At 39.5% G+C, this 14,381-nt stretch overlaps 1 protein-coding gene across 4 annotated transcripts in view; it reads left to right on the forward strand.

The window, feature by feature from the left end:
• dtx3la (deltex E3 ubiquitin ligase 3L a) overlaps nucleotides 1–14,381 on the forward strand; it is a 53,527-nt gene that overhangs the window by 6,647 nt on the left and 32,499 nt on the right. For 2 of the 4 annotated variants that reach the window (XM_079181242.1, XM_079181241.1), the window contains one exon: nucleotides 1,033–8,204. The exons of the other annotated variants lie outside the window; for them this stretch is intronic. In XM_079181242.1, the coding sequence (XP_079037368.1) occupies nucleotides 1,033–1,102 (70 nt within the window). In that variant the 3' untranslated portion in view covers nucleotides 1,103–8,204. Of the gene's footprint in view, nucleotides 1–1,032; nucleotides 8,205–14,381 lie in introns of those variants that run through there. 4 annotated transcript variants of the gene reach the window in all.

A 14,381-nucleotide genomic window follows, 5' to 3' on the forward strand; every position in this document is an offset into this window, starting at 1 on the left:
ACATATGTAAAAGAAGTTATGACATTTTTAGCGTTTTGCTTGGTGTAGATTCTTTTTTTTAACACTCAATGGCTGAAGGAGGAGGAGAAATGGATTTGGGAGTTACTGACTTTGTTAACAAAGAAAGGAGGATGGACTTTGTCTTTAAGTGAACAGCAGCTGTGGTAAGTGAACTGCTTTTGTTTTTTTACATCTGCAGTAGAGTTACTGTGTTCATTTGTCTATCGTGTCTTTTTTATGAATAATATGAACGGCTCGTGCTCTAGCGCTGCAGTGTTGCTGGATTGATTTGTTGCTTTGTTGTCATATAAATATATGTGACTGGTTCATGTGAGTTTGTTCTTGTCATTGTGTTAAATTACATTGATTCTGACTATATGCATTGTCCATTAATTAAGAAGCATCCCGTCATTTGCGGGGTTATTGTCCGGACAATTGAATCTGTTTGGGCTGTTCTTTTGTGCCGATTGTGTGGCGATTGCTTTAGCCCTGTCTGAATCAGTAGGGAACAGTTAAACGATGCAGGGAGAGTTCGTAGATTGTGTGCCGCAGTTGTTTCCCCGCTAAGCTAGTTAGCCTCCCTGAAGTGCGGGGCCTCAAGTGTAGTAGGACAGCTCAGAAGGCCCAGGTATAAAATGCACGGACCGCCACAGCTAAATTGTTAGTAACAGTTGTCCGTGCACTACAGCATCCATTTGCTTTTCTAGTGAATGTGTAGTCAGTGCATACAGTTTCTTGTGGACATGAGCAGCTGACGAGGAGAGGCTCTCAACAAGACTATCAAGTCTTGAGCAATTCTAATTCTGGCACGCTTGGCAAAGTTTAAGTATTTTGTAAGGATAATATTAACGTAAGAAAATAATTTGGCCTCTATTGCTGATAATTTCCCCAATAATGTTTGGCCAAAATGTGCGGGATAGAGGTATGAATATATTTTTCTGCTTCTAAAGGGTGACATCACAGAAACATTCTGTGAACCATTATACTTAATGTAATAAAGTAATTGTCTCTGTATCATTCGTGTTCTTTCAGTGACGGCTACCCAGATTATGACTACCTGAAGACTGTTAGAAAGCTACTGAGGGATAAAGGCGTTGAATAACATGCAACACACACTGCTGGATGGACAGATAAAGGAGGAAACTTCAAACAACAGTTTATGGCCAGAGAACCTGTGCTATAAATGATAAATTAGAAAATGTATTTTTTTAAATATATAATCAATGTTTGTTGTTGTCAATATGTAATCTTGAGTGCAATCTGTGTATTATTACATTAGTGCAGTTCTTACTCTTGAAATATATTTATTATAATATGTACTACAACTTTTGGTGGTGTCTTATGTCCTTGTATGAATCAATATATTCATTACAAAAATTACTTTTTCAACTCCAAATATGGAGTCACATTGTTGTATTTAAAGGACAGTATAAATAGACGATATCCCTGTATGAGTGAGTTGAAAATGTCATATATTTTTAAGCAGCACAGGGGACATTCTTAGCCCCAATTATTGTACAGACACATTAGTTAATGCAACTTGTTCTATAAGAATTCATTAAATATGACAAATGCAAAGTTTTAGGTCATGGATTGGGTGAAAGTCTCATGTTCTATTAAATTATTACTTAAGTAATACTAAAGTTATTTTGTCACTTTTAAATCAGTGCTATGTTGTATTTTTTTGTAATAGATCAAAATAAATAATGAAGGTATGAAACTGAAGGTATGATATGAAGTCACATTGTCGGTTGCTGTTTTCAAACACAGCATTCAAAATGTGCCCCTCCTCTCCGGCTCAACGAGCGAAAGGGAGGGAGGGAGGGAGAGAAAAGAGGCTCTGGCGTTAGTGAGGACCAAGCCGTGAATCAAAAGAACCAAAGGTCATTTTCAGATTGTTTCACAGCGGTTATTTTCTAAAGCACAAATAAACAAATCCACACCTCTTCACAAACCTCCAGGAAGGTGCCGAATTTGATTGAATGCAGCCCAAGGCACGGCCAAGTGGCATGACAAAGTGTCGGTGTGTGACCCTGAATTTTATTTATTTAATTATAGACTTCTTCCTTCGACTGTGGCTCAGTGGTAGAGCAGGGTCGTCCTTCAATCAGAGGATCGGCAGTTTGATTCCTGGCTCCACTAGTCCATGCCGATGTGTACTTGGGCAAGACACTTAACAGAATGACGTGTTATGGTGCATTGAGTGGTCGGAAGAATAGAAAAGCGCTATAAGTACAGTCCATTTACCATCTTGTGCCAGTTTGATCAAAGATTAGAACAGAAGATTAACAAAAAAACTGTAAAATAAAAATATAAACATACAGTATATAGAGGAATCATTTTTAAGTGTAAAAGAAGTAATACTGACACCAGTGCAAAATACTATAGCAATAAGAGTAACATGAATATAGTAAACATTTTTTAGCTAAAATAGAAAATGTAAATTCAATAACAAAAGAGTAACAACGAGAGTAAAAATATAAAGCATGTAAGAAATAATACTAACACCAGTGGCTAATAGAAACTAGAATAAAAAAATAATATTGTGCATGATATTGAGAGTGATATTGTCAATGATACAAAGTTATATTGCACATAATATATTGAAGGCAATATTGCACCTGATGTTGAAATGTAATATTGCATGATGTTGATAAAATAAACTTTTTAATGAGAACAGTAAAAGGCTGCGGTTACACCCCAAAGGGAGCCCAAATGCTCTTTTGGCTCTCAAAGTAAGAGGGAAAGAGAAAATACAGGCATAGGGCAGAGTCTCTGTAGATACAGACACCACACTTCTAGTGGGTTGAACGTTGACGATTGAGAGGGATTATTCTTGCATCAGTCAAGACACAATTTTTTCTCATGAAATTGTTACATATAATACCTTTAAGTCAGTAATCAGATGCTATCCAGTATTTGATGGAAGCAGTGCAGGGAATCTAAATAGTTACAATTGTCAGGACTAAACAAGACTTATAACTGGCTGTCATCGGCGTAACAGTGCTGGGTAGATAGATAGATAGGTAGATAGGTAGTAGGTACTATAGTACTGATTCCCAGGAACTTAAAGCTGCTAACTTGCTACAGCTCAGCTCCATTGATGTAGACAGGTGTGTGTCTTTGCCTCCTTTTTTCTAAAATCAACAATCGGCTCCTTGGTTTTACTGACGTTGAGCAGAAGGTTGTTCTTTGAGCTCCACTCTGATAGGTTGATGATTTTATCTCTATATTAAGTCCGGACGATGACGGTAGTGTTATCTGCAAACTTCACAACAGAGTTCTCTTCATGTTTGGAGTAGCAGTCGTGGGTGTACGGTGTGAACAGGAGGGGGCTGAGCACACAGCCCTGGGGGGCTCCGGTGTTCAACACTAGAGTGGAGGAGGTGCTGGGGTCTGTTTGTGAGGAAGTCTAATAACTAGCTGCAGAAGGAGCTACTCATGCCCAGAGTGCTAAGTTTACCAATCAGTTTCATGGGGGAGATTTTGTTGAAGGCTGAGCTGAAATCAACAAACTACAGTCTGATGTAGGTGTTATTTTCCAGATGAGTGAGGACTGAGTGGAGAGCAGTGAAGACTCCATCCTCTGTGGATCTGTTGGCTCTGTATGCAAGCTGGTGAGGGTCCAGGCTGGCTGGGATGTTGTTTTTGATGAGCTGGTTTCTCAAAGCACTTCATTAGAATGGAGGTAGTCACAGGGTGGTAGCCATTTAGACTGGACACTGCAGACTTTTTAGGTACAGGAACGATGGTGGCTGTCTTGAAGCTGGTGGGAACTCTCTCCTGTGACAGTGATATGTTGAAAATATCAGTGATGACATCAGTTAGCTGGTTGGTACCTACCAGGATGTTATCAGGCCCAGCAGCTTTACTCATATTCACCCTCATCAGGGTTTTCCTCACATCCTCTGTGGATACTGACAGTGGGCGGTCCTCTAGAGGCGGAGCAGACTTGACAGCTGACTCTTTGTTGAGGAGATCAAAGTGAGCATTAAAGGAGTTCAACTCATTTGGCAACGTGGCCTCACACATGATGGGGGCGCTCCTGCTTTTATAGCCTGTGACATTGTGGATCTCCTACTACCTCATATCTTGTTGTTGGTGTTGAGGTCTCTCACCGGTCTCTCTTGACTCCTCCTCTTTGAATCCTTGATTCCAGCTTTCAGTCTTGCTCTGGCGATGCTGTATGCTTCCTCGTCACCTGACCGAAAGACAGCTATTTTGACTTTGGATAGTGCCATCACCTCTCTATTCATCCAGGCTTTCTGGTTGGGGAATGATTTTATTGTCTTTGTCATCACCACATCATCAACACATTTGCTATTCATTATCTAAAACGTTGTTAAATAGAAGCATAACAGGTAAGTATAGGCAGTTTTTCTAAGTTTCATATTCATATATGTGATATCCAAGGTAATGCATTCTTGTGAACAAGTATGGTATTCCATTTTTCTGAGTCTTCAATGCGATGAGAAATAAAATGGTAGCTTATTGGCTTTGTAAACATTAAAGAGACGGTGTTGTTACCTTCGAGTGTTAAGTGATGTCCATCCTATCTTCTCATTGAGAATACAATGGAGGATTCTAAGGAAAACTGATCAACAGTATCAAGGGGCTTGAGGAAATGAGCAGCCACATGCAAATTCTATCTGCATAGTCGAGCACTGAAAAATGTCACCTGTACAATCTGCAATTTCAATTCTTAGTCAAAATACTCAGAATATGGGACTTTTTTTTAACCTGAGCCCCAATTTTTGCACTGATAGTAAGATTTAACAGAATTTTTCATTTAGGATCTGTAGAAAGGCATGTTGTTAGTCTTAACTGGGTTTAGTAAAAGCTGAAGTTTACTCAGCACCTTTTGAATAGCCAGAAAATCGAACTATAAATCCAACAAAGCTTCGGCAATTGAAGGTGCTGATGAATAAATAACTAACGTTGGCAAAGTCATGAATAGAGATGTAAACTAACCAAGTCATTTATGTACTATGTGAACAGGATAGGACCTACTGGGCAAGAACTAAAGTTGGCGACAGTTTGAAAATGCTGTTTGATAGGTAAGATGAAAACCATTTTAAAGCAGTTCCACCTAGGCCAACCCATTCCGTCTGTCTAGTAAAATGATATGATCAACTCTAGGCTGTACTCAAATCGGATAAAAACAGAATAATGAGATTACCAGAATCTACACTGAAAACAAAGGATGAAAAATGTCACTCTAAGCAGGATTGTTTCCATACGGTTCTTTTGAAAGCCATATTGAACATTTTCACATATATTGTTCGCCTCACAGCAAGAGCCAGCCAATTTGGGACCTTTGCATGTTCTCCCTGTGTGGGCCCTCTGGCTTCTTCCCACAGTTCAAAGATGTATGTTAATTTCAGACTTGAATGATTGTTAGTCTCTATGTCAGCACTATGGGTGACTGCCGACCTGTCCAAGGTATATCTCACCTCTGACAAGCCTCTAGCCCCCCACAACCCTCTAAGGAAAAGTGGTTTTAGATAATGAGGGGGGGGGGCTAAATGTTGGACACAATGGCCATGTCCCTAAATGGGGAGAAACTCATTTAACTGCGTAGGAGAGGGACAGGGCTTGGGGGAAGTTACATGTGAATCAGCAGGAGTAGATATTTTTTCATCTTTTCAACAAAATGCTCACAGTCCTCTACAGAGATGGCGCAGACAGTGGCCGCGGCACTACTTTGTTGAAGGTATTGTATTAAAGAGGTAACTAGACTGTAGAAGTAAGAGAGTCCCTCTCTCTTCATCAATGGATTATAGGCAGATAATTGCTCCCTCAAGGGGAACCAGTGAACTTGACAGAGGCCATCTTTGAACCATTTAGGAGAACTACTGCATTTAATCATGATTTCCTGTAAAAGTTGCTCTCCGTATGTGCATGAGCAACTTTTATAAGAATGAATAGGGCACCAAGTTCTGTGTTTTTGGGCCCATAGGAGATGCATACTACAGTCCTTCTGTAGCCAAACCAGTTGATAGCATGTGTGTCTGAGACCTCCGTAAGTCGAGCCACCTGACCTCCAATTGGCTCATTGCACACATGAATGGGATAAAATGATTCAAATATATTAGACTTTCTAAATTGTATTGGACTGAATTAATTAAATTGTGATAATAAAGAGTTATTTTGGAGGGCTTGTGATGCTATGTAAAGTCAATCCAACATTTTACTGCCACTCCGTCTCAAATGATTGTATCTAACAATAAATCAAGGAATGTTCTTCAAATATCTGGAGAACCGCTCTTCTGATCTATTTCACCCTTGGCAGGTGTATTGTTCGGACCCAAAGGAGTGTTTTTTAAAATTTGGTGCAGTATGGACATATTAATGAAGCTTGAATAAACCAGCGAACAGTGCTCTGTTTAGCAGTGGGGGTGGAGCTTCAGGGCTCTGCAGACTGAGTTCAGCATGTCGTCTGCAGGGACCATGGCCCATTGCCTTAGATCACTTTACAACTAACTACTAACTCTTCTTCACTTTCCTGGAGTTAACACGAGCAGATAGCAAACTGGAAGAGGAATTGAACCAGAGTGTGTTTGTTTTACAATAACGGCTCTAAAAATGTGAGATGACTATATTTTTGGCATGTTCTTTTCTATCACACCCATTCATACACTGATGGCAGGGGCTACCATGCATGTTACCACCTGCCCATCAGGACTCTAACTAAACATTCATACACTGGAGGAACAGCCGATGGGAACAATGTGGGGTTAAGTGACAAATGGACATGAACTAGCGGCAAAATTTCAGAAAGCCCTTTAAACCCCAGTATATAGAATGACGCCTTGTTTCTCCTTTTCTTAGTCGAAATAGACCAAATGTGTCACTATCAAAGATATCAATACTACAAAATCTGTTTTATTATCATTTCAAGCATATAAAGAATGTGTTTTGGTAACACAGAGGAAGCAACACAGAGGAATAAAAATAGATATATAAGTATGGTAAAAATAATAATAATAATAGTAAAAAAGCAGTTATAATAAATTAAATTGACATTTTAAAATCTATTTATAGAATAGAATAGTAAAATTAGAAATCAATCTAAAATTAAATACAGACTGTACTGTATTCAACACTATGTCACTTGCTCTGACCATTGCTTAGGCACATGGATGCTTTTAATTCATGTCTCCACCACAAAAAAGGATCCTAATTGCCTTTCCATTGGCATTGTTTTTGTGATAAGCAATACAAAAATAACGGACTATTTCACGACCTACCATGATACTGGGCTGGAAGGTGAGAGCAAAAATGAAATATGACATATGCCTAAGTAATTAATGTATGTAAGACAATCTAATGTCCAGTTAGATGAGATATATGAGTGATATAAGTGACAAGTTTATAGAAGTGACATATAAAGTCCAGTTTGATAACCCATCTTCATCTTGTTTATTTTCCATGGCACAAGACCTGATGCAAACACACACACACAACGTTGGTGTGCTTAATTGGATGACATGGCTCAATATTAATTGAGGAAGACTCAATGTTTTAAGACTAATGATATTAAATATCCTCAGTGTAATTGAGTGGCTCTTGTATCCTTCATTTATATCTTCATCTGTTCAATACTATTATTTATTCTGGCATTAACACTGTATTTATACTGTACATTTATACTTATTTTTACTATTCCTACATTTAGCATTTATTAATCTGTGTTCCTAATTACTTCATATCATCATTATAGTCAAAAGCACCCAATTGGAGCCAATAGATAAAATAGAATGGATAGATAAAATGTTTGCCATGGGTCCTAATTATGCAATGTATATCTCTTTACATGTATGAATGTGTCTATACTGTATGTATGAGTACGTCTGCAAAACAAACGTGTTATTTTAAAGGCCCTTCTAGGGACGTTCATTGGAAATTAGCAGTAGCTAAATGATGTGATACACTGCATTGGAACATTTTTGTGAAATTCTCTATGTATATGTATTTGTCCCTACCAAATAAACATGAAATGAAATGAATAAAATAATTTAAAGTCTCACACACTATAAGGAGGTAGAAGCATTGTGAAGGAGGCAGACACAGATGCAAACACACATTTCTTCATTTGCTCTGTCTATTTTCATTTAATGGTAACTTTCATAAAATAATCGTTTTTTTTCTTCAGATGACATTAACTATGTAACTAATATTTGCGAATAAATCAGATAACATGTTGCTGTGATGGGTTTTTTTTCCCAGTAGTTTGTTTCTGGTGTCCAGTCCATGTATGTTTCATATTTTGATAGGTTAAGGGTTAAACACGAAAATAAAATGTACATTTCATGCTAGAAGTATATCAAAACGCATGTAAATGTCCAAACTATCCACTGAAAATAAAATTAATGTCCACCATTTTGTCTTCATGGAAAGATGATTTGCAGTCACCTGACGTGGATCCAGGCCAATAGAAAATAGGCATCTCACAATTTTAGAGACATTGTGAAACTAAAACATTTAGCGTTTTGGACCAATGTTTCTAATACACATTTTGACTTGAGACTGGATTGGTATTACCCCAGTATAAAACTTGAGCTTATAGTAGCTTATAACACTAATAACATTACTGCCAGCAAAATACCTCCACTAATGAAATCCATGCTCTACATAATATCCGCAACCGTTCTATCAAAGCAAGCGACTAATACGCTTATGTGAAAATGACCTCCGCTAAGTTTAATTCACCATTAGTTCTGACTGCGAGTCACCAGTGGTGGATTTTTCAGGAGCGGATTTAGTGATTTGGGGCCCGAGGCAAACGCTGTCTTGCTTTACTGTTTACCCTTTCTCTAACTGGGAATGTTGGTAGTCGTAGAAGAAGTAGGCCTACTATTAAAAGTAAAACTATTAATACCGCACAGTAATAGTCCTGCATTCAAATGTTTACTTCAAGTAAAGAGTGAAAGAGAGGAATTATCAGCACAATGTACTTAAATTGACTGAACTCGGTTCTAGGTGGAGCTTTTACTTGTAATATTATTCTGCATAATTAGAACTAAAAAGGTAAATGGTAAATGGACTTGCATTTGTATAACGCCTTTCTAGTCTTCCGACCAATCAAAGCGTTTTATTCTACATGCCATCAGTCACCCATTCACACACATGCATACACTGATCACAGCAATTGAGAGGAATTTGGGGTCAAGGCAAGGCAAGGCAAGTTTATTTGTATAGCACATTTCAACAACAAGGTAATTCAAAGTTCTTCACATAAAACCATTAAAAGCATCAAAACATAAGGCAAAAGAAAAGGAGATTTAAAAACAATTAAGAACATTCATTGAAACATTAAAAAGCAGTGTAAGAAATAAAATACAGTAGTAAAATGCAGAAATGCAGGAAATTGATTAATATCCTTGAATCAGGTTCAATTAAAGGCAGCAGCAAACAGAAAAGTCTTCAATCTGGATTTAAAGGAGCTGAGGGTCTCAGCAGACCTGCAGCTTTCTGGGACTTTGTTCCAGATATGTGGAGCAGAAAACCTGAACGCTGCTTCTCCATGTTTAGTCCTGACTCTGGGAACAGAAAGTAGACCAGTCCCAGACGACCTAAGGGGTCGGGATGGTTCATGAGGTAGCAGCAGATCAGAGATGTATTTTGGCCCTAAACCATTCAGTGCTTTATAAACCAACAGCAGGATTTTAAAGTAAATTCTTTGTTGGACTGGAAGCCAGTGTAAAGACCTCAGAACTGGAGTGATGTGATCCACTTTCTTGGTCTTAGTGAGGACTCGAGCTGCAGCTTTCTTAATGACATTTTACAGAGACCTGTAAACACACCGTTACAGTAGTCCAGTCTACTGAAGCTAAATGCATGGACACGTTTTTCCAAATCCTGTTGAGACATAAGTCCTCTAATCCTTGATATATTCTTCAGGTGATAATTTTGTAATTGTCTTGATATGCTGTTCAGGTCGAGGTCTGAATCCATAACTACACCTAGATTTCTGGCTTGGTTTGTGGTTTTTAACATCAGTGACTGAAGCTGAGCGCTGACTTTCAATCGTTCGTCCTTGGTACCAAAAACAATGACTTCTGTTTTATCTTTGTTTAATTGAAGAAAATTCTAGCACATCCAGTTGTTGATTTGTTCAATGCATTTACCCAGCACTTGTATAGGAGTTTAGTCCCCTGGTGATATAGTTATGTAAATTTGTTATGATACACTTTGTTGTTTTCCATAATCTGAGCTAGTGGAAGCATGTAGATGTTAAACAGAAGAGGCCCCAGTATTGAACCTTGGGGAACACCACATGTCAGAGTGATGATCAGAGAGTGCAACATCAATCACAGCAACCTTGGAAATGCTCTGGGATTTTCCTCTGCCTCCAGTCACTCCCATGGCCACACTCCTGACTGGTGCACGGCTGCGGAGCCCCAGTCTTCCCAGTCCAGCTCCCCTGAGCCCCAGTCAGAGCCCCAGTCTTCCCAGTCTGGCTCCCCTGAGCCCCAGTCGGAGCCCCAGTCGGAGCCCCAGTCTTCCCAGTCCGGAGCAGTCCCCTGAGCACCCGTGTCGGAAGCAAGTCCTGCAGTCCGGCCGTCCGCCGGAGCACCCGGCTCCACCGCGACTCCGGCAGTCCGGTCGCCCGCCTGAGATCCCGGGTCTGGAGCCCGGTTCCCCATCTGGTCCCCAGTCTCTAGAGTTCCGTTCCCCGGACCGTCTGCAGCTCCGTGGCAGATAGGTCAGATCTGGTCAAAAACTCCTTACCTTTGTGCTGTTTTGATGTAAACAAAGGCATATTTTCCCGGGTCTTACTGTTCTATCAACATCCTGTGGCATCCTCTGAACTGTTTCCTGAAGAAATTGGGATCAATCTAACTTAGGGTAGGCATTTGACCTATTTCAGTTTTGGCCAATGGGTTTGACCCATGGGGGTGGATCACGGTTTTCGATTATTTTATTGGCTTAAAATTCTGTCAAACAACAAAAGATCGTATCATACACTCCTCACACTCTTCCGGGTTCAAATCTTATGTCACATGCGCAAATCGGCCAATCACAGGCTTTGGTAAGGTTCAATTACATTCCGTAAAACAGAAATTCAGATGAAAATGAGCCATGTTTTACAGGTTATTATGGGGCCCAGGCTCTCAAAATGATGCCAAACTTCTGTATTAGATAGATTGAACACTATTAGTGATAAAAGAAGTGAAATATATAGTTATATAGTATATAAAAGTACAATAAAACTGCTATATGTGCTGCTTCCAAAATCAGAATTGACGTTGGCTGACCTCAGCTGACCTTGATTTCTCAGGCATACTTCACTTTATCAAAGCCAATTCTTTTTTTTAAAGAACTGCTGACATGTTGTGATATGATTTGGGAGAGTTTAGGCCTGCTTCGGCATCATTTCAAATCAATAAAAGTGCTTTTTAGGCAAAAAAGAAAAGGCGAACCTGAACATTTTCAATTTGAGCTGTGTGTAACATTCGTCCAGCATTTACCAGTAACATATACAATGATATGTACACATTTTAACAAAGCTCACATTTATTTGTGTTATTATGCCATTTAAATTAATCAAATAGACCTTGTAGTTAGCGAGATAAGCCCCTTTGAGTAAGGGTAGGACATTTTCGAGCCGAGGGCTAAAAATAGGCCTAGGGTTCAAGAGGTGTACCTTTGACACAGACTAGAGGAGCCGGGGATAAATACCAATCTTCCGATTGGTCAGCAGAGTGCAAATCTCCACAAATTCTGTCTGTAACAAACAATGTTTATGGTGTGATTGAATGAATATAACCAATGCTGTACAGCGTCATGGAACAGACTTTATTTCAAACTCAATAACCAGCCATAAAGTAACGTTAAACAAGCAATGGGCTCAATGTATTCCTAAAAGACACGTCATACAATTGTGCCAAAACACAAAGGTAAACTAAACAAACTGTCTGTCCGCTTAGCAGCAGTTGAGTGGCGGCAAGGTACAGCAGTATGTGCACTGGTAGTTCTGTTAGCTGATAGCCAAACACACCGTCCAACACAATAACAGTGTGCAAGCAGTGTAGCGTCTGGGAGTCGGAGATGAACTCAGCTTTGGTATCACTAGAGGCTCTTAGAGTTAAGAGTGGTGAGTGAGGAGTCTGCAGGCAGTAAATGGTAAACGGACTGCACTTGAATTTCTCTTTTCTTGTCTTCCGACCACTCAAAGCGCTTTAAAACTACATGTCATCATTCACCCATTCATACATATTCATACTCTGATAATAGGGGCCACCATGCAAGGTGCCACCTGCCCATCAGGACTATCTAACATTCATACAACATAGGCACGGTTACGGGACATGGGCGACCGGAGCGGGGAATCGAACCACCGATGCTTCTATTGAAGGATTACCCTTCTCTACCACTGACCACAGTCAATGACAGTATAAAACAGCCAATAAAATATGAGACAGTGTGAGTCACCTCAACCACGGTAGGTCCTTGAGCATGCAGCCATAACTGGACACACAAAATATTGTGCAGTTTGCTGCAGCAGAATGTTAGATTAGCTGTGGACAGACACAGAGGTTCACACTTACTCAGTCAAACAGCACTCACACAGACATGGACTCACACAGTCATCACACAAATGAACAAACACAAAAACTCTCCCCAGGCATACATCTGGTGGATATAATAATGCATCAATTTCATTCAACTGAGTATAATCTGAATCTGCAATGTAGTAACTATAATATTTCTCTGTTAGGTAAATGTAGTACTACAATGTTTTCCCCTGAAGTAGAAGTATACAGTGAGTAGTATACAGTTGAGTTGCATGTTTTTTAAATACTTTTGGGGCCCTCTAAAGTTATTTCAGGGTACAATGAGTTAGAATATGAACATAATTTAATATTTTTCATATCTAAATATCATGATAAATCTAAAGACTGCTCCTGGTGTTTTTGACCGTGAGTAGCTGCATCTTGGGAGTGTGCTACAACTATGTCATGGCAGGTGCGTTGCTGAGGACCCAAGGAAATGCAGTGTTTTTGAGAAAGCTGTTACCTTGCAAGGCAGCTGGATTCTCTAATGTCACAAGACATCGCAAGAAACACAGGATCTCATATAACACGAAAATGGATTTTGTCAGGCTTCAAGTAATAAGTTTGTCTCCAGAAAGCCAGAGCACGGACCAGTCAGCATCCTGTGAGGAGCTATTGGCAGCTCTTGAAGAGGTTAGCGTAGATGCTGCAGTAGCATCAATCCTATCAGCACTGCAAAGAGTATTTCTTAGTTGAATATAAAACAAAGACACTGAAGGCTTTTTCGGATGGAAAATAAGTTTTTTTCTCTTCTCCCGACTTGCTTGGTAAAGAGTTTGATTGAAAGATGGTTTATACAATTACCAGCCAACTATTTTTCTTAAAGTGCCTGCACTTTTCCAAACTGTGTCCAATGATGGCTCCTCAGATGGTTCTGTGTAACAAATTATCTGGTGGGTCAGGATAGCAAGCATGATCATAGGCCAAGCATTCAGCAGGTTCTGAACAGGCATGTTTCCAACGGGCACTGCACTAGGAGAAAATGCTTTTTAGGCCATTGTTGCAACACCCCATGCCACCACTATGCCACAATGACTTTATAGCCCAGCATTGTTTGTGGGGGTTTGCTTTGAACAGAGACAGGGGTTATCATCTCCCCCATATACAACTACCCGTTATCATGTGACTGAAGTTCCATTCTTAGGTCTTGTGATGACAACTCAATGATCTCATGACAGCGGAGCAAACTCCATCCACTGAGGAGGTTACTAGATGGGGCTGAAAGCTTAGGTCAATTTCTTGTTAAAAAAAATTACAGACATGGTTTAGTGATATTGCTTATTGTTGAATTGCGTATACTATGATACCATGTTATTATTGTTATTTTGGGAAAAATGTCACATTGTAATTTACTCAACCTCTTGAACCCTAGGCCATTTTCGAGCCCTGTGCCCTGAATCTCTTCGTTAATTTGGTATGAAGCATTAATAATATTTTTGTATGAAAAGTCCATTCTACGACATTTGGAACAGAGCCTCAGAACAGAATTGAGACCTTTTGGGCGTTCTCGGGTGCAAGAGGTTTTAAATAATAATATTGCAAAGTCTTTGAGAATCTGAACATTGTTCTTCCCACCACTGTGCGATTAAGACATATTAGGGAATAAGAAGGGTTCCACTGCACAACTGTTCCAGTAGGAGGTGGTGGAAAGAACTCTACCGTTTATTGGTCTTATTTTTCTCTTCTACCTTCATGCCTTACCGAAAGCCTTATTCGTCCATATTGCCAAGTGTGAACTTTCCCAGTTTAATGCAGGCCTGATGTTCTCTTCAAACTGAATTACAGCCAGGTCCTTGCACTCACAATAAAGTATAATCTCAT

The sequence above is a fragment of the Pholis gunnellus genome (assembly GCF_910591455.1).
Source record: "Pholis gunnellus genome assembly, chromosome: 20".
In the NCBI taxonomy this organism is placed as follows: domain Eukaryota; kingdom Metazoa; phylum Chordata; class Actinopteri; order Perciformes; family Pholidae; genus Pholis; species Pholis gunnellus.